General features: G+C 47.7%; 1 protein-coding gene across 50 annotated transcripts in view; it reads left to right on the top strand.

Moving 5' to 3' along the window:
- The window catches only part of TENM2 (teneurin transmembrane protein 2), a 1,290,011-nt gene that overhangs the window by 1,210,710 nt on the left and 60,692 nt on the right, over positions 1-18,609 (top strand). For 32 of the 50 annotated variants that reach the window (XM_085001825.1, XM_085001822.1, XM_085001814.1 and 29 more), the window contains 6 exons: positions 1,786-1,929; positions 2,374-2,623; positions 11,276-11,296; positions 14,222-14,454; positions 15,759-15,913; positions 17,319-18,193. In XM_085001825.1, coding sequence (XP_084857951.1) covers positions 1,786-1,929; positions 2,374-2,623; positions 11,276-11,296; positions 14,222-14,454; positions 15,759-15,913; positions 17,319-18,193 — 1,678 coding nt within the window. The remainder of the gene's footprint in view (positions 1-1,785; positions 1,930-2,373; positions 2,624-11,275; positions 11,297-14,221; positions 14,455-15,758; positions 15,914-17,318; positions 18,194-18,609) is intronic. The other 18 variants (XM_085001829.1, XM_085001823.1, XM_085001832.1 and 15 more) reach the window with 1 other exon arrangement.

Genomic DNA, 18,609 nt, shown 5'->3' with positions numbered 1-18,609 from the left:
TCACTTAGTATGAAAATCCCTGGTTGCATCTGTGTTGCTGCAGAAGACATTATTTCATTCTTTTTATGGTTGAGTAGTATTCTATTGTATGCATGTGCCCCATCTTCTTTATCCACTCATCCATCAATGAATATTTAGGTTATTTCCATGTCTTGACTACTGTGAATAGTGCTGCAGTGTACATGGGTATGCATGTATCTTTTTGAATTATAGTTTTGGCTGGTTATATGTCCAGGAGTGCGATGGCTGGATCATATAGCAATTCTGTTTTTAGTTTTCTGGGGAACCTCCATACTGTTCTCCACAGTGACGGTACTTACATTCCCACTAACAGTGTAGGAGGGTTCCCTTTTCTCCATACCCTCTCCAGCATTTGTTATTTGTAGGCTTTTGGATGATGGCCATTCTGACTGATGTGAGGTGGTACCACATTGTAATTTTGGCAAATCGGTGTTTTTAAATACAGCTATGAACTCAGAGAATGAAATACCTCTAATATATCTGTTGAATTTATTATCTTCCCAATAGTCAAATTGTCCTGTTTTTGGTCAGTGAAAGCCTCTTCAAACTGATTCCCAAATTCTTTTAACATGGCCCTAGTAGATTTTATTTTCCTCCTTGCTCTCTGGTTTGATAAAGTGGCGAAGTCCCGTATTGTTCATTTCTTGCTCCAGCCATTTCTTCAAGGAGCCCTGATTCCTTTTAATGAGAAATCATATTTCAAGGCCACAAACCAGGCACTAGCAATTCTCTTTGCTACTGAGCTGGTCATTGTTTCTTGGAATTTTCAGGGAACAAGCTAAAAAATATGTGGAATTTTTTTCAAGATAAAATGTATCTTTCGTTCATCTCGACACTCCAATATCTCAAGATTTAAAAGAAGCTGCAGAGAATCCCCAAAGGTGACACACATAGTTAAGAATTTAATGTAGTAGGAACAGCAATAATAACAATGCCTCATATTTTTAAAGCAGCATTCCAATTAAAAATGTATGGCATCTCAGCGTTTTGTCTCATCTATCTTTATGACACCTCTCTGAGAAATTGAGGCTACCCTTGCTCTGTTTTACACTTGGGAAAGATGGAACCACGAGGAAGTGTGAGCTGGAACGGAATTGGGACTAACGTCCTTCATCTCCTTCCCCACTTTCCTATTTGTTCATGTGGCAAATGCAGGATTTTTATAGTTTTTGGATTCTGTTCCCCACCAAATTGCCACATAATTGGCAGGCTGTGTCCCCGTGCCTGCTTCACTTGGAACTCTCTGGAATCCTCAGTGAATGTACAAAGTGCCTTAACTAACACAAGCTGCTGCCTCCAGAATCTCTTTATAAATGAGCCACAGAACTTTGAGAGGTCTTTCTTCTAGCGAGTGAAAATAAATAACACAAAATATCGCAAGTGCATGCCGTGAACAGCAGGCTGAGGGGAACGGTCTCCTGTCCATTTCTCAAGGAAGCGCTGTGTTCGGTGCTTAAATGATTCATCCCTTCCCTCCCCATCAGAGGGGTCATTTTTGAAAGCCAGCTGTTCATTGCAAAGGTCTTTCCATCCCCACAGAGTACTCCTGTGTAAAGTTTCAAGGTTGAGTTCAGCTTGAAATTTGAATTTAATATTGTATGGAATCACAAGGAGAAAAGCAATCAGCCCGCCTGCTTGAGTGAGTTCTTTGAACTGAATCTGTATTACCGCAAGCACAAGTTTCTCGTTCCTGCTGGAAGGCTCTGGAGTAATCAAGTAAACTCTCTTGTCTCTCGCTCTGCCCCACCCCCTTCTATTTCTCAGTGTCTGTCGGGTTTGAATATGAGACCTGCCCCAGCCTAATCCTGTGGGAGAAAAGGACAGCTCTCCTCCAGGGATTTGAGCTGGACCCTTCCAATCTCGGTGGCTGGTCCCTGGACAAGCATCACATCCTCAATGTTAAAAGCGGTATGTGAGCCCATTTCCTTCCTCAAATCCAGCCTAGCCTCTCCTCTGGAACCTTCCCTCCAGCCTTGACATTTCAGGGGTAGCCCCCTCCCCTTCCCACAGCTATTTTTCATCAAATGCCCTGAACACTCATAGGTTTTCTTCCACCTTCTCCTAATTTTAAATGTCAGAGAAGGTTGAGCTGGTTTTCCCAGACCATCCACCTTAGCGTACCTCACAATTCTTCTTCAATTATTTCAACAAATGTTATTTTACCCAATACCATGACCTTGGCGTTTACCCATCCCATTACAGTGCTCTCAGCCCCATGAAGAAATTGGGGGGCTCCCCCAAGGTCGACATTTCCTACTGTTCCTCTTCTGTCACTTTCCCACACCCTCAGTAAGTCAACCGAAGTGTCCTCTCCAGAGGGCTGCAATAACTACCCCCATTTCCTGCCCCCAGGAATCCTACACAAGGGCACTGGGGAGAACCAGTTCCTGACCCAGCAGCCCGCCATCATCACCAGCATCATGGGCAACGGCCGCCGCCGGAGCATTTCCTGTCCCAGCTGCAACGGCCTTGCGGAAGGCAACAAGCTTCTGGCCCCGGTAGCTCTGGCCGTCGGCATTGACGGCAGCCTCTTCGTGGGTGACTTCAATTACATCCGGCGCATCTTTCCCTCTCGAAACGTGACCAGCATCTTGGAGTTACGGTAAGTGGCCACAAGGAAAACCTCCTTTGGCTGTGTTGCACCCATTGCTACAAAACTTCCTTGGGTAAACGGTGGCCGCATTGCGGGGGGCAGGGGGGTGCTCTCCAGAGAATACGTATTCAGTGGGATGGACTGAGGCTTGACACCTAGGCTTGGAGTCCAATAAGGCTTGCTCTGTGAATCTATAAACCACTACCTGTGTTTAGTATCGTCGTTAACAACTGCCTTACAAGAAAGGCAGAAGCCTTGCATCATGGTGCTGGGGGTAAGAGCCAGAGAGCTGTAGCCCATGACACCTCCACATGTGGATCTGATACACACCAAACCAAGAAAGAACCACAATTTCTCACTGAGGGTCCACTTCACTAGTTTCTAAAGTAGCGCTTCTTAAAAATACACATTCCTGGAGCCCACTGCCAGAGGCACTGGCGCAATAAGTCTAGAGAAGGGCCAAGGTGTCTTTTCTCTCTGACTCACTTTGTAGAAGATTCTGCTCCACATCAAAGTTTAAGATCCACTAACCTTCATTTATGAATTCAGACATTTCTACTGAGCACCTGTACATGCTAGTTCTCTGTGAATTTTCTGGATCTTTGCACATTTGCTAGGATATGACTTAGAATTACTGCTCCAGGCCTTGCTAGGTTAACTTTCAGCCACCTCTAGTATACTCTTCCGAGCCATTGTTTGCTGCTAAGTCTGAAGTTCAGGTCTCTGTGCTGGACAAAAGCTCTCGGGAACTCTCTTTTCAAGAATCTCAAGCCTAGGAGTTCCCACTGTGGCTAAGTGGTAATGAACCCGACTCGTATTCATGAGGATGCAGGTTTGCTCCCTGGCCTTCCTCAGTGGGTTAAGGATCCAGTGTTGCCGTGAGCTGTGGTGTAGGCACAAATGTGGCTCAGATCCCACGTGGCTGTGGCTGTAGCATAGGCCAGCAGCTACAGCTCTGATTCAAACCCTCGCCTGGGAAATTCCATATGCCACGGGGGCGGCCAAAAAAAAAAAAAATCGCAAAACTAGAGAGGGATCTTTAAGTAGAGAGAGAAATGCAATCTATCAACAAGGGAGAAATTTTATTTAACAACTATTTGGCACATATATACCATGTGTGGGACTGTCTGATGAGGGAGAAAAAAAAAATCTTGGGGCCAAGCAAAGCCCTCGCTGTTGTGCTGGTGGTCTGACTGGGAACTTCATACTAAATCATGTGGACAAATGAAAAGGTTTTTTTTCAAGTAGCATTAAATGCTGTATGGAACTGTGGTGCTGGGGAGAAGGGATGAGGAAGGTACATGAGGTAAAGTGGTCAGAGGAACCTCTCATACTGGGCAACATTCGAGAGGGGACCTGAATGACGAGGTCAGCCACATAAAGAACTGGGGGGGAGTTCCCGTCGTGGCGCAGTGGTTAACGAATCCAACTAGGAACCATGAGGTTGTGGGTTCAATCCCTGGTCTCACTCCGTGGGTTAAGGATCCGGCATTGCCATGAGCTGTGCTGTAGGTCGCAGATGCAGCCTGGATCTGGTGGTGGTGTGGCTGTGGTGTAGGCTGGCGGCTACAGCTCGGATTAGACCCCTAGCCTGGGAACCTCCATATGCCGCCGGAGCGGCCCTAGAAAAGGCAAAAAGACCAAAAAAAAAAAAAAAAAAAAAGAACTGGGGGAAAGTATTCCAGGCGGAGAGAAGTTGTGCCAAATCCCTAATATCAGGCACAGCCTGGTTATTCCGGGGACTGGTAGAAGTCCAGCATGGCTGGAGGGGGCTGAGCTAGGAGAATATGTCTTCGAGGAGGGGGCAGAGAGGTAGGTAAGGGGGCCAGTGCTTCAGGGCCTTCGTGACCATGGTGACACATGTGAATCATATTTTCAGAGCCATGTGCAGCCATAGGAGGTTGAAGTAGGACATGATTTGCTTTGCATTTTTTGAGATGTTTCTGGCTCTTGGAGGAAGAATGGTCTGTCAGGGTGCAAGAGTGGAGGCAAAAAAACCCAGAGGGAGGCTCTAGCAATTGTCCAGGATTTGGGTGATGGTGGCGTGGAATAGGGTGGTAGCAGGAAAAATGGAGAGCTTCTAATTGGGATATATTTTCAAGGTAGATTTAATAGGAAATGTTGATAGGATGTAGAAAAAAAATACAGAGAGAGAAGAATCAAAAGTGATACTAGGATTTTGACCTGAGCCGCTGAGTGTGAGGTGGTGTTTTCTGAAGCAGCTGCAGCTGGGAGTTCCCATTGTAGCACAGAGGAAACAAATCCGACTGGTATCCATGAGGATGCAGGTTTGATCCCTGCCCTTGCTCAGTGGGTTAAGGATCCAGTGTTGCTGTGAGCTGTGGTGTAGGTCACAGACATGGTTCAGATCCTGTATTGCTCTGGCTGTGGTGTAGACCACCAGCTATAGCTCCAATTCCAACCCCTAACCTGGGAACTTCTATATGCTGCAGGTGCAGCCCTAAAAATCAAACAAAAAAAAAGTATCCATGAGGCAGCTGCAGCTACCACGTCAAAGACTTAGAAGCCACGGGTCGCACCTGCATCACATGTCTCTGAGGCTCCTTCTAGAGAGAGATCGGTGTTCTGACCACCAGCCAGGGCTGCTGAGTGCTCTGGGGAGCTGAGACTACCAGGCACCGAGAGGGGTAAAAGGAGAGAAGTTCCCATTTTGGCTCAGCAGGTTAAGAACCCAACTAGTATCCATGAGGATGTGGGTCCAATCCCTGGCCTTGCTCAGTGGGTTAAGGATCCAGCACTGGGGATGAGGTCTGGGGAGCTGGTCGAAGGTGAGGCTCAGACCCGATGTTGCTGTTGCTGTGGCTGTGGTGTAGGCCAGCAGCTGCAGCTCTGATTTGACCCCTAGCCTGAGAACTTCTATGTGCCATGGTGCAGCTGTAAAAAGAAAAAATAGAGAAGAAAACCCAACTCCATCCTCAAGAGGGTGGCAGCCTCAGGAGTCCAGTAGGCATTTACTGAGCATCAGAGTGAGCCAAGCCTGGGCTGGGCTCTGTGGGTCCAGAAGGAGATGGAACCCAGGCTCCAAGAGCACCCATTCGAGGGTGAGAGGTGGACACCTGGGCAAGTAAAGACAGTTCAAACCAAATGTTCAAGAAGAGCCAACAACCAGCATCAGGGAAACACAGAGCAGGAGGCCATGGGGTGGAGTAATAACCAAAACATAAATGGTGAGAGGAAGAAGGAGGCCAAATGGAAGAGGCTGGATGATCCTCGGGCTGTCAAATTGACAGCCTCCCCAACTGGGTCCCCTTCCCACGATATTTATTTCCTTCTTATCCTAGGAGAGCATCTTCTTCGTAGGCATCGTGGGGGCAGTGAAGGGCCGTGAAAGGAGGCAGGAAAGGGGTGGAGCCAGCACTGTGATTTTTTTCCATGAGGGCTGTGCGTTTTCATCCAGGCTTTGTAACCCTCCACATCTGGCCCTTGCTCCTTTGGTTCGGCTCTTCCTGCTCAGCATTTACCTGCCACATCCTGACCTGCAAACCTTGACTCGTGCTGCTCACTCTGCTCACAATACATTCTCGACCTCATCTCCCTCACTGGGTCCGCCTCAAAGGCTGAGCTTGAGGCCCCCTCTTCCAGGAAGCCTGGTATTCCCAGCAGAAATAATTGCCACCCTCTCCTGGTCCCCTTAACTTGAAATTTCCACCAAGGCGACACCATTGACTGCCTTGTCTTTCAGCTATTTCTGCAAGGCTTTAAGGCCCCAAGGTGTGAACCTCTGTAGATCAGGTGTCTTTGACAGCTTGGCCCCTGGATGCCCAGAGCAGTGTCTGGCCCATACCAGGGACTTGGGACACAGTGCTCCAGTGAACTAGTTGCTCAAGTGAGCTCAAGTTTGGCTGGAGTCTTCTGTTCCCAATTCCAGGTCTCCCAAGTTGCAGGGGCCGCAGCATCAATGGTCCAAGCTCAGGGCCCACTCAGAGTGAGCCACACCACACCCACAGGGAGACACTGGGGACAGCTAGAGGGACTGTAGCTGTCAGTTTCCCTTGACAGCTGGGTGATTTTTTTTTTCCCCCTGCTTTAACCACCTTTGGACTTGCTCTTGCTTTCATCAGCCAGGTATCCAGACGATTAGAAGTTAAGCTTTAACAAGAACACAGGTTTGATTCTTCTTTTCTTCCCACTCCATACCTGAAAACAAAGGGCTGTCAATCCCCTCTCTTCAAAACAGTAACCAGCGAAGGGAGGGGGCGGGGGAAGAGACCTGTCGTGCTTCTGTCTCTTCTCCATTGTGAGCTGGCAGCTCAATGATTCAATTTCGGGAGGCGCTGCCCATCCCTCTCTCACCCACCCCAGAGCTGAGCCTCTGAATCCGAATTTTATTTAAATGTTCACTCTCCTTCTTCATTGCTTTTTCCTTTGCCCATCCCAAACATGTAGGAAAAACATGTAGATGCTTGAAAAACATCTGATGCTAGCAAAAGCGTTCTTCCTAGGTAAAATGGTGATCACTTGTCTGCTCCAATTCCACTGGCCTTCAAGACATTTTCAACACCCACATCCCCCCAAAGCCCGAGACCCCACCTCTAGGAGCCCGTTTCCCTTCTTATAACTATCACCCCGTTCAGGTGGTCCTTGGAAAACCCAAGCCTTGTGCAGTCAATCTGTCAGTCACATCTTAGGGTGAAGTTCTGCCAGAGAAAAATGTTTCCTTTCTCCCCCATTTGAGGATATCTCAGGACCTCGTAGGAGGCAGTCAGTGATAACGGATGGGACAGTGTCCCTCTACCTTTTCCTAACTTGGCCATTTTAATAAGCATTAAGACTCTCACACTTTCCTTCATGCCTGAAATTCTAATTTATTTTTTCGTTTTCATACATAAAATTATATTATGATATGAACTGTGCTTTTTTCCCAGCTGAAACACTTCCCCATGCTGAGATTCTGATGGTGCTGTTAGGTTGGGCCAGTGGCATCCTTGCATCAGGAGGAGATGTTTAGGGGAAGGATGTGTGAGTGCAAGAGAGGGAAGAGCTACAAGAAAGTGGGAGCCTGGGAAGGCGGGCATGGGCAACAGAAGTTGGCAGTAAGCATCACCAGGGATAAGCTTTGCTTGAGAGTTCAGCAAGGACAGAGCCTGCCTGATGTCAATGTAGAAAGTTAGGGAGGAGTATATGGTGCTGGTCAGAGAGGAAATGCTTTCTCTGTGTGGTCCGAGTAGAAACATGGAAGTCAGGGAACAAAATATAACTCAGCATCTACCCAGAATAACAGTAACAAGGGAATTCCTATAAAATTTTGGACAGTTCTTGGCCCAGTTTTCTACGCGCTGTTACCGAGGACAAATCCAAGTTTCATGGGGCCTGAATTTTATGCAATTTTTGAATAAAACTGACTGTTATTTAGGATAAGAAATCAAAACAAAATGCAGATTTTGCAAAGTTGACAATTAGTGCAAACATCACAAAATCCAGACAGATAACCTAAAATTTGATATTCATTAACTACTGTTACACTTCCATGATACATGACTTCTCCGTGGGCATTCTGCTTTCTGTTATGATGCTCAGAGGGTCAGCATAATAGGAACGGAGCCTTCCTGAAAGCCACTCCTATACCAGAATGGCCAGCCATCAACTAAAAGATGGTGGAAGGACTAGGTATGAGCCACATAAGCACATCCCCCTAAACTAAATGTACCCCGACTCACTTCTCCTGAGTTAGGACTAAAACAAAGAAAAACTATGGCCACTCCAAGTCCACCCTATTCCGTGCACAGAGGGATAGAGCTAGAATGGGAACAGACAACAGTCTCAACTGATTGCAACTTGATGACTGGACAGAACATGAGGGGGTGGAACTCATCCAAGGCAGGATCTGCCATCGCTAAAGGAAGCAGCCCATTCCTTCCTTCCTTCCTTCACTCAAGAACCCATTTCTCCCCAGGGCTCTCGATTAAAAAACAGTCGTATGGAGATGTGTCCGCCTTGCCCACATCTACTTAATAACTTCCATTCACTGTGAAGCACACACATACAAATCACAAGACAGCCCGTGGAGAGCATCCCAAAACAGGAGGGGAATGCTTAGAGAGACCCTAAAGCATTGACACGCCACAATGTGAAGAGCTAATCCATCTCAATTCTTTTTTTTGGCAGTTTTCTTTACTTATTATAGTTGATTTACAGTGTCGTGCCAATTTCTGCTGTACAGCAAAGTGACCCAGTCATACATGAATATATACATTCCCTTTCTTATATTATCCCGAGAGACTGGACATAGTTTCCTGTGCTGTACAGTGGGACCTCATTGCTTATCCATTCTAAATGTGATAGTTTGCATCTACTAAGCCCAAACTCCCAGTCCATCCCACTCCCTCCCCATGGGCAACCACAAGTCTGTTCTCTTTGTCTGTGAGTCTGTTTCTGTTTTGTAGATAGGTTCACTTGTGCTGTATTTTAGGTTCCACATATAAGTGACATCATATGGTAGTTGAACCTGAAATGCCTCTTTTTCCTCAAAGGGTATGCCAAAAGGGTTGGAGTTATTGAGGCCATGGACACAAAGCCTAGGCTTGTCCCTTGTAAGTCGGGTGCCTATTCTCATGTACATAGGCTGACTTTATGGTGCCATTTGGGTTTGTTGCCTGCTAAGCACCCGCTCTGCTAATGGCCCTGGGCTGGAAAAGTGGTGACCTCAACCTTTCTCCAAAGCGTATATCCATCCAATCATTCAGACTCTGCACGCTCAGCTGACCTGGTCCCCCTTGCCCTCTCCTTCCCCCAACATAGATATTATATTAATCAACTTAAAGCAGATGTTCTTAGCAGAGAAGTAGGTCAGGTCTGCAGACCCAAATCCTAACCAGTCTTAGCACAAAATCTTGACTTAAAAAATGTGGAATTGATATTGCAATAATTAAGAGCCAAATATGACTACCACTGGTGGCAGATAACATTTCACTTTCATTAAGCAATGTAAAATAGATGCGAGAATTCCCGGCTGCCACCCCGACACACCAGGCTTTGCAGAATGAATCTTAAATTGCACTATGTCAGTCAGAGCTCAACAGTTATCAGCATCATTTAATTAACTTTTTTTTTTTTGCAAAAACTAACACGTTGGACTAAAATATAAAAATGTAATCCCTGTGCAAACCCACCACTAATGATGGCCCCTGGCAGAGGCCTGAGCTGCATCCAGGCAGGAATAGTGGCCTTATATCCCCTGAAGGCCTCCTCCCTTTGCTACAGGGGAAAGAGGGGTCAGGGGTTCTTTCCACATTGGCCTAGAAACCCCAGGAATCGGGAGTGGCTCTCTATTTGAGGCCCTGGCATCTTTCCTCTTCTCCTTAATGTTGCTAAGTTTCAGCCACTCTCCTGCTGAAACTGACATGTTTTTGTTCTTTAAAAAAAAAAAAAAAAGACAGAAAGTCCTGTTGTGGCTCAGTCACTTAAGAAGCTAACATAGTGTCTCTGAGGATGTGGATTCAATCCCTGGTCTCACTCAGTAGGTTAAGGATCCATCACTGCCACAAGCAGTGGTATAGATCACAGTATGGCTTGGATCTGGCATTGCTGTGGCCAGCAGCTACAGCTCCAACTAAACCCCTAGCCTGTGAACTTCCATATGCCACAGGCGCAGCCCTTAAAAAAAAAGAAAAAAAGACAGCAAAACTGGTTTTCCAAAAAAGAATGTTCATTGGAGACTTTGGCTCTAATTATGCAAGGACAATATCAGCTGTGAGTTTAATCTACAGGTATTTTTAGAAGAAAGAACACATCCTTGGGGGCCCACACATGTGGGTGACATGGGGAGAGAGAGAAGTCATGGAGCAGGGCTGGGAAATGGTTCAGACTCTCAGGGTTCAACAGTGTTGGGCACGTGGAGCTGGCTGTGAGCAGTGGCTCTCTCGCAGGTGGTACAGACTCTTTTATACACCAATGGCAAGTAGGTGGCTCAGGTATCACTAGGCTCCCTCCCACACCCAGGGCAGATGTTACAAATGAGTCACAGCACTCTTTACAGCTGAGCTTGAACTTGGCTTCAGAATCTTCTCCTCCCATCCTCCCGGCAGCCATTCCCAATCGGTAGGTGTTGGCATTCAGGAAATAACCTAGGAGTTCCCAGCTGTGGCTCAGCAGGCTAAGAACTACTCATCATATCCATGGGGATGGGGTTCAACCCCTGGCCTCCCTCAGTGGGTTAAGGATCCAGCACTGCCATGAACTGTGGTGTAGGTTGCACATGCAGCTCAGATCTGATGTTGCTGTGACTATGGCATAGGCCTGCAGCTGCAGCTCTGATTTGACCCTAGCCTGGGAACTTCCACAGGTGCAGCCATTAAAAAAAGAAAGAAAAAGGAAAAAAAGAGAGAGAGGTAACCTATGTGACATCTCTTCATTAGCCTGGTTCACCAGTAGCTACCTGTGTCACGTGATGCCACATGGCTGGTCAGAGAATTCAAGCATTCTTGTCTAGATTTTCCAGTGGCCAGCAGGAGTCCAAGATCAAGGGCGCTTCTCAAATAATTGAGCCAGAAACTGTCAGCTAGAAGGGAAACAAAAGAAAAAGACCGCCTTTGGGGGGAGAGGGGGGGCCTTTATACAAGAAACGAAAATGTTATGTTTGCTTTATCATCAATTCTTCAGCTAACTGTTTGTTCTTTTTCCTTCTGTTTTCTTTCTATAAAGAAATAAAGAGTTTAAACATAGGTAAGATGAAGAACTCTTCCCTGTATAATTTGATATGGTTCGTTTGCTTCCTTGTGTTTGCTTTTTGTTTTGTGCTTTCTTGTGTAATGTTGTATATTTTTATGTACCAAATATAGTAACTTTTTTATGTGCTAATTGTGTGTTGTGGATATGATAAGCTTTAGCAATTATGAAATGCAGTCAAAAAGGAACCAAATAAGCTGACAGTAATTAGAATTTCCGGAAGATGCAAGTGCAAGATAATGAACCCTCAGCGAACTTTTATCCCAACTGCTCAGTGTGGTCCATAATTGGGCTAAACAGTTGAGGCAAACTTCTGGCTTTTGTAAATGCTGGACTGGGTTCACAAAAGCTTTAATGAACTGGAAACGGGTCAAAAACTCATTTTCGACTCATTAATGATTTTCTTCCCCTGGATACTTGGTCAGTTTTACAAAAAAATACAAGTTAATCGCCAATCTGCTGGTCAGAATGAATCCAACAGTCAGCTGTTTGGGAATTTTCATGGAGTTCAATCACTCTTAAGTAGCATGAAGGGTGTGGACCAAGTACTTTTTGTCTAAATAGGCGTTGTTATTCACCTGCTCTGAGCTTTTCATTTAAATCCACATTGGCATCATGCACCTGTATAGTATATCCCACACATAAATGTACATTTTGCTCTAGGGAGCTTCCAGTTACCAAGGGAGGAAAACTCCAGATTGCACTAAAATAGAAGGAGAGAGACCTTATTTTTATTTGGGAGAGGAGAAAAAAACAAAACAGTGCATTTTAATACTCGCGGGAATCCTTCTCCTCACTCCTTGAAATGAAATGTTGGCAGAGGCTTCTTCTGCATGATGCTTGGTCAAAATCAGACAGAAAGGAAAGTTGTACAGGATCATCCAAGCCAGTGGGAAAGCCATGCACAGGAGTCCTCTGCCCCCTCCTTCCCACCCAACCCCAACTGGTGGGCTGTAAACACCCTGATCTGGCCAAATATTTTAAAAAGCAGCCATGCCTTGGAAGGACCCCCCACTTCAAACTTACATACTCCATTTGACCTTGGCCATGGCTCCAGATGTGGAAGCATGGATGTCCATCTACCTGACCACCACTGTAACAATCGGGATTGCAATGAGTGTGGGGCCATGGGGAAGGATGGACTCCCAGCAAGAACTGACCCCATATACTCTCAGCTGTCTGCTCTTCTGCCAGAGATTTAGAAAAGCCTCCTTGAACTGGGCTCCCTAGAAAGTCCAGACTTAATTATCTTGCTCATAGATAGACACAGATGTGCAGCGCCCTGATCCTCTGATGCTCCCACCAGCTCCTGCATGTTCAGTAACAAAGTACAGCATCTAGTTTAAAAAAATGGCATGTGTTTTCCCCTTTCTGCCCTAATTTGTTTTGCATGTGCGACTAGTCTCTAAAGACTTAATAGCCCAAAAAAGGAGGAGGAGGAAGGGAAAGGAACCCAGGTAGCCTACTCTTCCAAATTCATTATCTGGGCTTGCATTTTAGAAAGACCTTGACTTCTAGTTCCATTGTGTGTCTTAATAGCAACCTGAGGAGAAGCTGGAATTAAAGATGGTCTCGATGCACAATTTGTTCCTAAAAATAGCTTCCTAGTTCTTTTCTTCCTTAAATCGGGGAAGAACCCAAATGGTGGTGTTTTAGTCATTTAGTAGCTTATGTCTACAGGACAGAGGCATCCAGCACTCCCATCACCCTCACCTTCCCTTCACCTTCCCCAGCCCCTCTCTTCTCATAATTCCAAACTACAGTTTTAGAGGGAACAAAGCCTGTGATTATTTTAGGCATGAGGCACAAAACCTAGTCTCCCCGACTAGGACAGAGAGGCACCAGCTGCCTGCATCCTAGTGATGCTGATAACCAGGGTGGGAGCAGCAGGAGCACCTGTTCTGGCTGCTACTCCCATCCAGCGGCAGACACTGCAAAGGGATGAAAATGTAGGGTTTGAACCCAAAGGGACATGAGTAAGGATCAGATATGACTTCTTCATGGCCCCAATACAGAATCAAGGACCCAGCAGGGCCGAAAGACTTCCCAAAGGTCACCAGCTAAGTCTGAGTTGAGGTTCGAGTCTCCTGTGTCTCAGTCATGGGCCGAGTGTACAGACCTCACCCGTCCTAGTCCGCGGGACATAGGACAGCCAGACACATGGCAAATAGAGGGTTCCAGGTTTCTAAGGTGTGACACCTTCCTAATCCTTTCCCCCCACACACGGAGGTATTTTTCTCACAGTGTGACTTAGGGTCCTGGCAGATCTGGGGCTATGCCTGGGAACCTCACTATTAATCTAAGGTTTGAAAACTACAGCTCCAGTAAAAGAGAGTCTGGATATGGGATCAGTAAGACATCACGTGCCTTCATACAAGATGTCAACTTTGTTCACATCCACACCAAGGAATAGTGGGAAGATCTGAGACTGAGGACTGGACGGTGGCTCCGGGGAGCGGCCCATTATGAAGTTAGGAAAACTCCAGATTGCCCCGGTATTAATGATCTGGTACCTTGGCGGCAGTAAGGAAGCCTAAAGAGTGTGTGTTGTCCTGTGCGAGTGTTCTCAGTACCACCGGAGAGCCTCGTAAACCCACGGTGGGGGGGGAGGAAGGAGCCTAGCGCCCACAGCACACAACCACAGAAGCAGGATGGGAGTGGGGCCTTTGCACTGGCCCAGTGAAAGCCTGATGGACAGCCGTGAATTCTCTGATAATGTGAGGCGCTAAAGTCCAGTTAGAAGTAACAAAGAGCCATGAGCTGTTAGAACACTAACTGGTTCTGTGAGATTCTTTCCAGTTCACTAAAGTGGAAAGACGCCAGAGGTGGTTAGCGTCTTGCTGGGAGGTTTGGCATCTCTTTGATCTAGGAGGCCAGCTGCACAGCCCCTGCTCACTCCTCTCTGTGCTTCTTCTCCTAAAGCAACAACCCGGCACACAAGTACTATTTGGCGGTGGACCCTGTGTCCGGCTCACTCTACGTGTCTGACACCAACAGCCGACGCATCTACCGGGTCAAGTCCCTGAGTGGAGCCAAGGACCTGGCTGGGAATTCGGAAGTCGTGGCGGGGACGGGAGAGCAATGCCTGCCCTTCGACGAAGCCCGTTGTGGGGACGGAGGGAAGGCTGTGGACGCAACCCTGATGAGCCCGCGAGGTAAAGGCCGCCCTGGAAGAAAGCCCCACCCCAGGGAGAACTTGATGCACACCTGGCTGCCCTGTTGGGACTGAACTAAACCCAGGCAGTCCCAAACACAGCCTTTCCTAAAATAATTTAACTCTAATAGATGGCTTTGGGAGGGGGGGAGGTTAAGTATGTATTTATTGGAAGGAAACTTCATCCCCCCCATAAGCTACAAACGGAAAGTGGGGTGGCTTGCTCCTGGAGATGGCTGGCTGCAGCCAGTCACAGAGTCAGAAGGAATGTTCGCTCCGTGAGCCAGAGTGCCAGCTGTGTGGGCTGGAGACAGAGCGGAGCCCAGTTGAGGGCAAAGGGGCCTCCAACCACTCCCAGCTGTTCCTCTTAGATAATAGTGTCTATAAAGTCAAAAGCACAGTACCTGACATTTTGCAAATGCCCAATAGTATCCATTAAGAATGGCTATAATTTCCAAGGGTTTGAGATTGGGGGGCGGGGGTGGTTCATGGACCCAAAGGATGTCTATTTGAAAAGGTCTAAAGATAACTTCAAGTTAAGGACCAGTCAGTCAGAGGTCCGATTCTTGTTAGCATTTTTAGCCACCCTGAAAGCACATGGCAGCATGGATTAAGCATGGGGGGGGGGGGGGCCTTGGGCTTGGACACTGGGGTAAAAATGCAAAAGAAATAGAAGCTGCTGTCTGTTTCTTAGCGGGGAAGTGCAAGGACCAGTGTTCTCCCAGAGTACTGATGTGCAGAGTGGAGCCAAGGGTTAATTGGGAATACTTCTTGGAGGGTTTATTTTGAATTGGGAGTTTGTGACTGCGGCAAGCATTGTTTCTCAACCTCATTGTTATAATCCGTCTCGAAGGGTATTCAGGTAATTTACTACCAATAATTTTTCAAGTGGAGAGTTTGAGAAATAACTTCTTTTCTAAAAAGAACAGATGCACTTGGTCGTACACCAGAAATTATCACAACGTTGTAAATCAACTGTACTTCAATAAACCTTTAAAAAAATAAAATACAGAGAACAGATGCAAAACTAGCTCCCTATTCATTCACTGGCAGCCCAAGGTTCGTCCTTTAGTTGTGTGCTGAGACAGCCAGTGCCCCAGGAATCAGGCAGATCTTAGCACAGCGCCCATGAGAAAGGGTATCCCTTTAAAAGTTCGAGAGCCACCACTCTGAATGTGCTCATCCAGCCAGGGAGGCCCCTGATCCAAGAAGATCATGCCCAGCAGGGCATCCCCCACCTCCACCCCGGCCCCACCAGCCCTGCTCCTGGCCAAGAACCACACTCCCGCGGTTTGCCTTGCCCAGGTATTGCTGTAGACAAGAATGGGCTCATGTACTTTGTCGACGCCACCATGATCCGCAAGGTCGACCAGAATGGAATCATCTCCACCTTGCTGGGCTCCAACGACCTCACCGCCGTCCGGCCCCTGAGCTGTGACTCCAGCATGGACGTGGCCCAGGTGGGACTGTCTTATTTCTCATCACTACGTGCCATCCCTGGCTGCTGGCCTGGAGCGCTCACCTGTGGCCTGTTTGGGTTGGAAGTGGGGCAGGGGGTGGGGGTCGATACTGAGACAGCTCCCAGGTTTGTTTGCAGAGGCTTGGGGCAAACTAGACAGCACGCTGGAGGCGGGCCGTGTCCCCCCCTCAAAAAAGGAAAGAGAACTAGGGGAAAAGAGAAAGGGAGAGGGAAATTCTGCTCAGAAAAGTGGAGCTGGTGACACACTCCAGCCGGGGCAGATTATAGGGTAGGAGTTGCTGTGTAATTACCTCCCTTCTCCATCATTATTGCAGGTTTGAGAGTGTACTGTACAGTATTACACGTCAATCAGAACTTCCCTGTTAATCTAAAATGATTGCATCCTCACTATATAAACCTTTACTCTGTGCAGTGGGAACTGAGCACAGCCCACTACCGTATTCCCCCCAGGGAGAGTCTTTTAGACTGGGCTCTTATGTTGGCAGAGAACAGAGGCTCACTCAGATGTCCAATGGGAGAAACTGGACGTTAATATAAGGGTCCTCAAACAACCCGAGTCTGTGTTTACGCTTCCTATAAGGGCCTTTTCAACCCTCTCATCAATTTGAGCTCAAATTCCTCAACTGACAAGTCGTTACTGAGATTTTCATTTCGTATTTGGCAGAGAAGAAATCTCTTAGGTCCGGTACATTTTTTTTCTTTTTTGGCCACCCTGCAGCACGTGGCATTCCCGGGCCAGGGATTAGATCCAAGCCATAGGTGCGACCTACACAATGCAGGTGGCAATGCAGGATCCTTTAACCCACTGTGCCAGGCTGGGGATTGAACCTGGTGCTGTGGAGACGCTACTGATCCCATTGCACCATAGCAACAACTCCCATCCAGTTCATTTTTTTTTCTAGCAAACACTCCAGGTGTAGTTTGCTGGCCACCCTGTGCATTTGGCTGCTCTTGGGTCAGGGACTCCTACTAAATTGTGTGTCTGCCTCTTGGGAATTAGACAAAGGTGCCTCCTCTCAAGGAGCATCACCTCCTCAGGCCCAGGGCTTGGTGGGCAGAGCGTGGGCTGTGTTACCCTAGCCCTTTGTGTTGTGGACTACCTGTCCAGCTGTATGTGATGTCTCTGACCCTCGTCCCATCACCTGGGGCTGCGAAGAGCATCATGGGTAGAACTGGTGACCTCCTGTAGCCACAGCAGATGATAGAGCAGGAAATAGCTGCTGTGTAGTGTTCTTCTCCCTCGAGCACACCCAGCGTGGGCAGTGAGCAGCTGGTTGCATGATGGGCGCTTCTTGGACAGCGTGTTAGGTAGAAAAGTCAGTCTGTTCTCCCCATGTTGAGCGTGGTAGAGGCTCTTCTGTAACGTGATGCCGTATCACACACAGGTCCGCCTGGAGTGGCCAACAGACCTTGCTGTCAACCCCATGGACAACTCCCTGTATGTTCTTGAGAACAACGTCATCCTTCGCATCACTGAGAACCACCAAGTCAGCATCATTGCCGGACGCCCCATGCACTGCCAGGTGCCTGGCATTGATTACTCACTCAGCAAACTCGCTATTCACTCTGCTCTGGAGTCCGCCAGCGCCATTGCCATCTCTCACACCGGGGTCCTCTACATCACCGAGACGGATGAGAAGAAGATTAACCGTCTACGCCAGGTAACAACCAATGGGGAGATCTGCCTTTTGGCGGGGGCAGCCTCCGACTGCGACTGCAAAAACGATGTCAATTGCAACTGCTACTCAGGAGATGATGCCTATGCGACAGATGCCATCTTGAATTCCCCGTCATCCTTAGCCGTAGCGCCAGATGGTACCATCTACATCGCAGACCTTGGAAATATTCGGATCCGGGCGGTCAGCAAGAACAAGCCCGTGCTGAATGCTTTCAACCAGTACGAGGCTGCATCGCCCGGAGAACAGGAGCTGTATGTCTTCAACGCCGATGGCATCCACCAGTACACTGTGAGCCTGGTGACAGGGGAGTACTTGTACAATTTCACCTACAGTGCTGACAATGACGTCACGGAACTGATTGACAATAACGGAAATTCCCTGAAGATCCGGCGGGACAGCAGCGGCATGCCCCGCCACCTGCTCATGCCTGACAACCAGATCATCACTCTCACAGTGGGCACCAATGGAGGTCTCAAGGTCGTGTCCACGCAGAACTTGGAGCTTGGCCTCATGACCTACGATGGGAACACTGGCCTCCTGGCCACCAAGAGTGACGAAACAGGATGGACCACTTTCTACGAGTAAGTAGATTTATATAAAGTCATTCCCAAGAGCACTCACCCTACCCTAGCCAGCATCACACTGGCCGTCCGTGTAGCTTTTAGAGTGGCTTAGTCGTATTGTCATCCTGACTTTCACGTCTGCTTCATGTCCCAGCATATTCCTGTCCCCTCCCTGACTCCCAAATTATTTGCACTCTCGGGTGTCTCATTCTGAACATCCTCCCTCCAAGAGTTGGGAATTCCCGTTGCCAGCTTGTTGTTCCAATTTCAGAATATTGGACACGCACAGCGCCTGAGAGATCAAGTGTTGATTAACGTTGCTGATTATTCATGTTTGCCATGGGTGCGGAAATTAGAAACTAAAAGGCAGGATCCTGGTGGGGCTCCTGTAACTTGCCGATAGGTCCAACAGCACACTTGATTGCCCCGACAGG

Source organism: Sus scrofa, chromosome 16 (assembly GCF_054392235.1).
Source record: "Sus scrofa isolate SSC_HxYL_T2T_F1_AM1 chromosome 16, Sscrofa_HxYL_maternal_Yorkshire_Landrace_v2.0, whole genome shotgun sequence".
Classification (NCBI taxonomy): domain Eukaryota; kingdom Metazoa; phylum Chordata; class Mammalia; order Artiodactyla; family Suidae; genus Sus; species Sus scrofa.
This window is presented reverse-complemented; position numbering and strand designations above follow the sequence as displayed.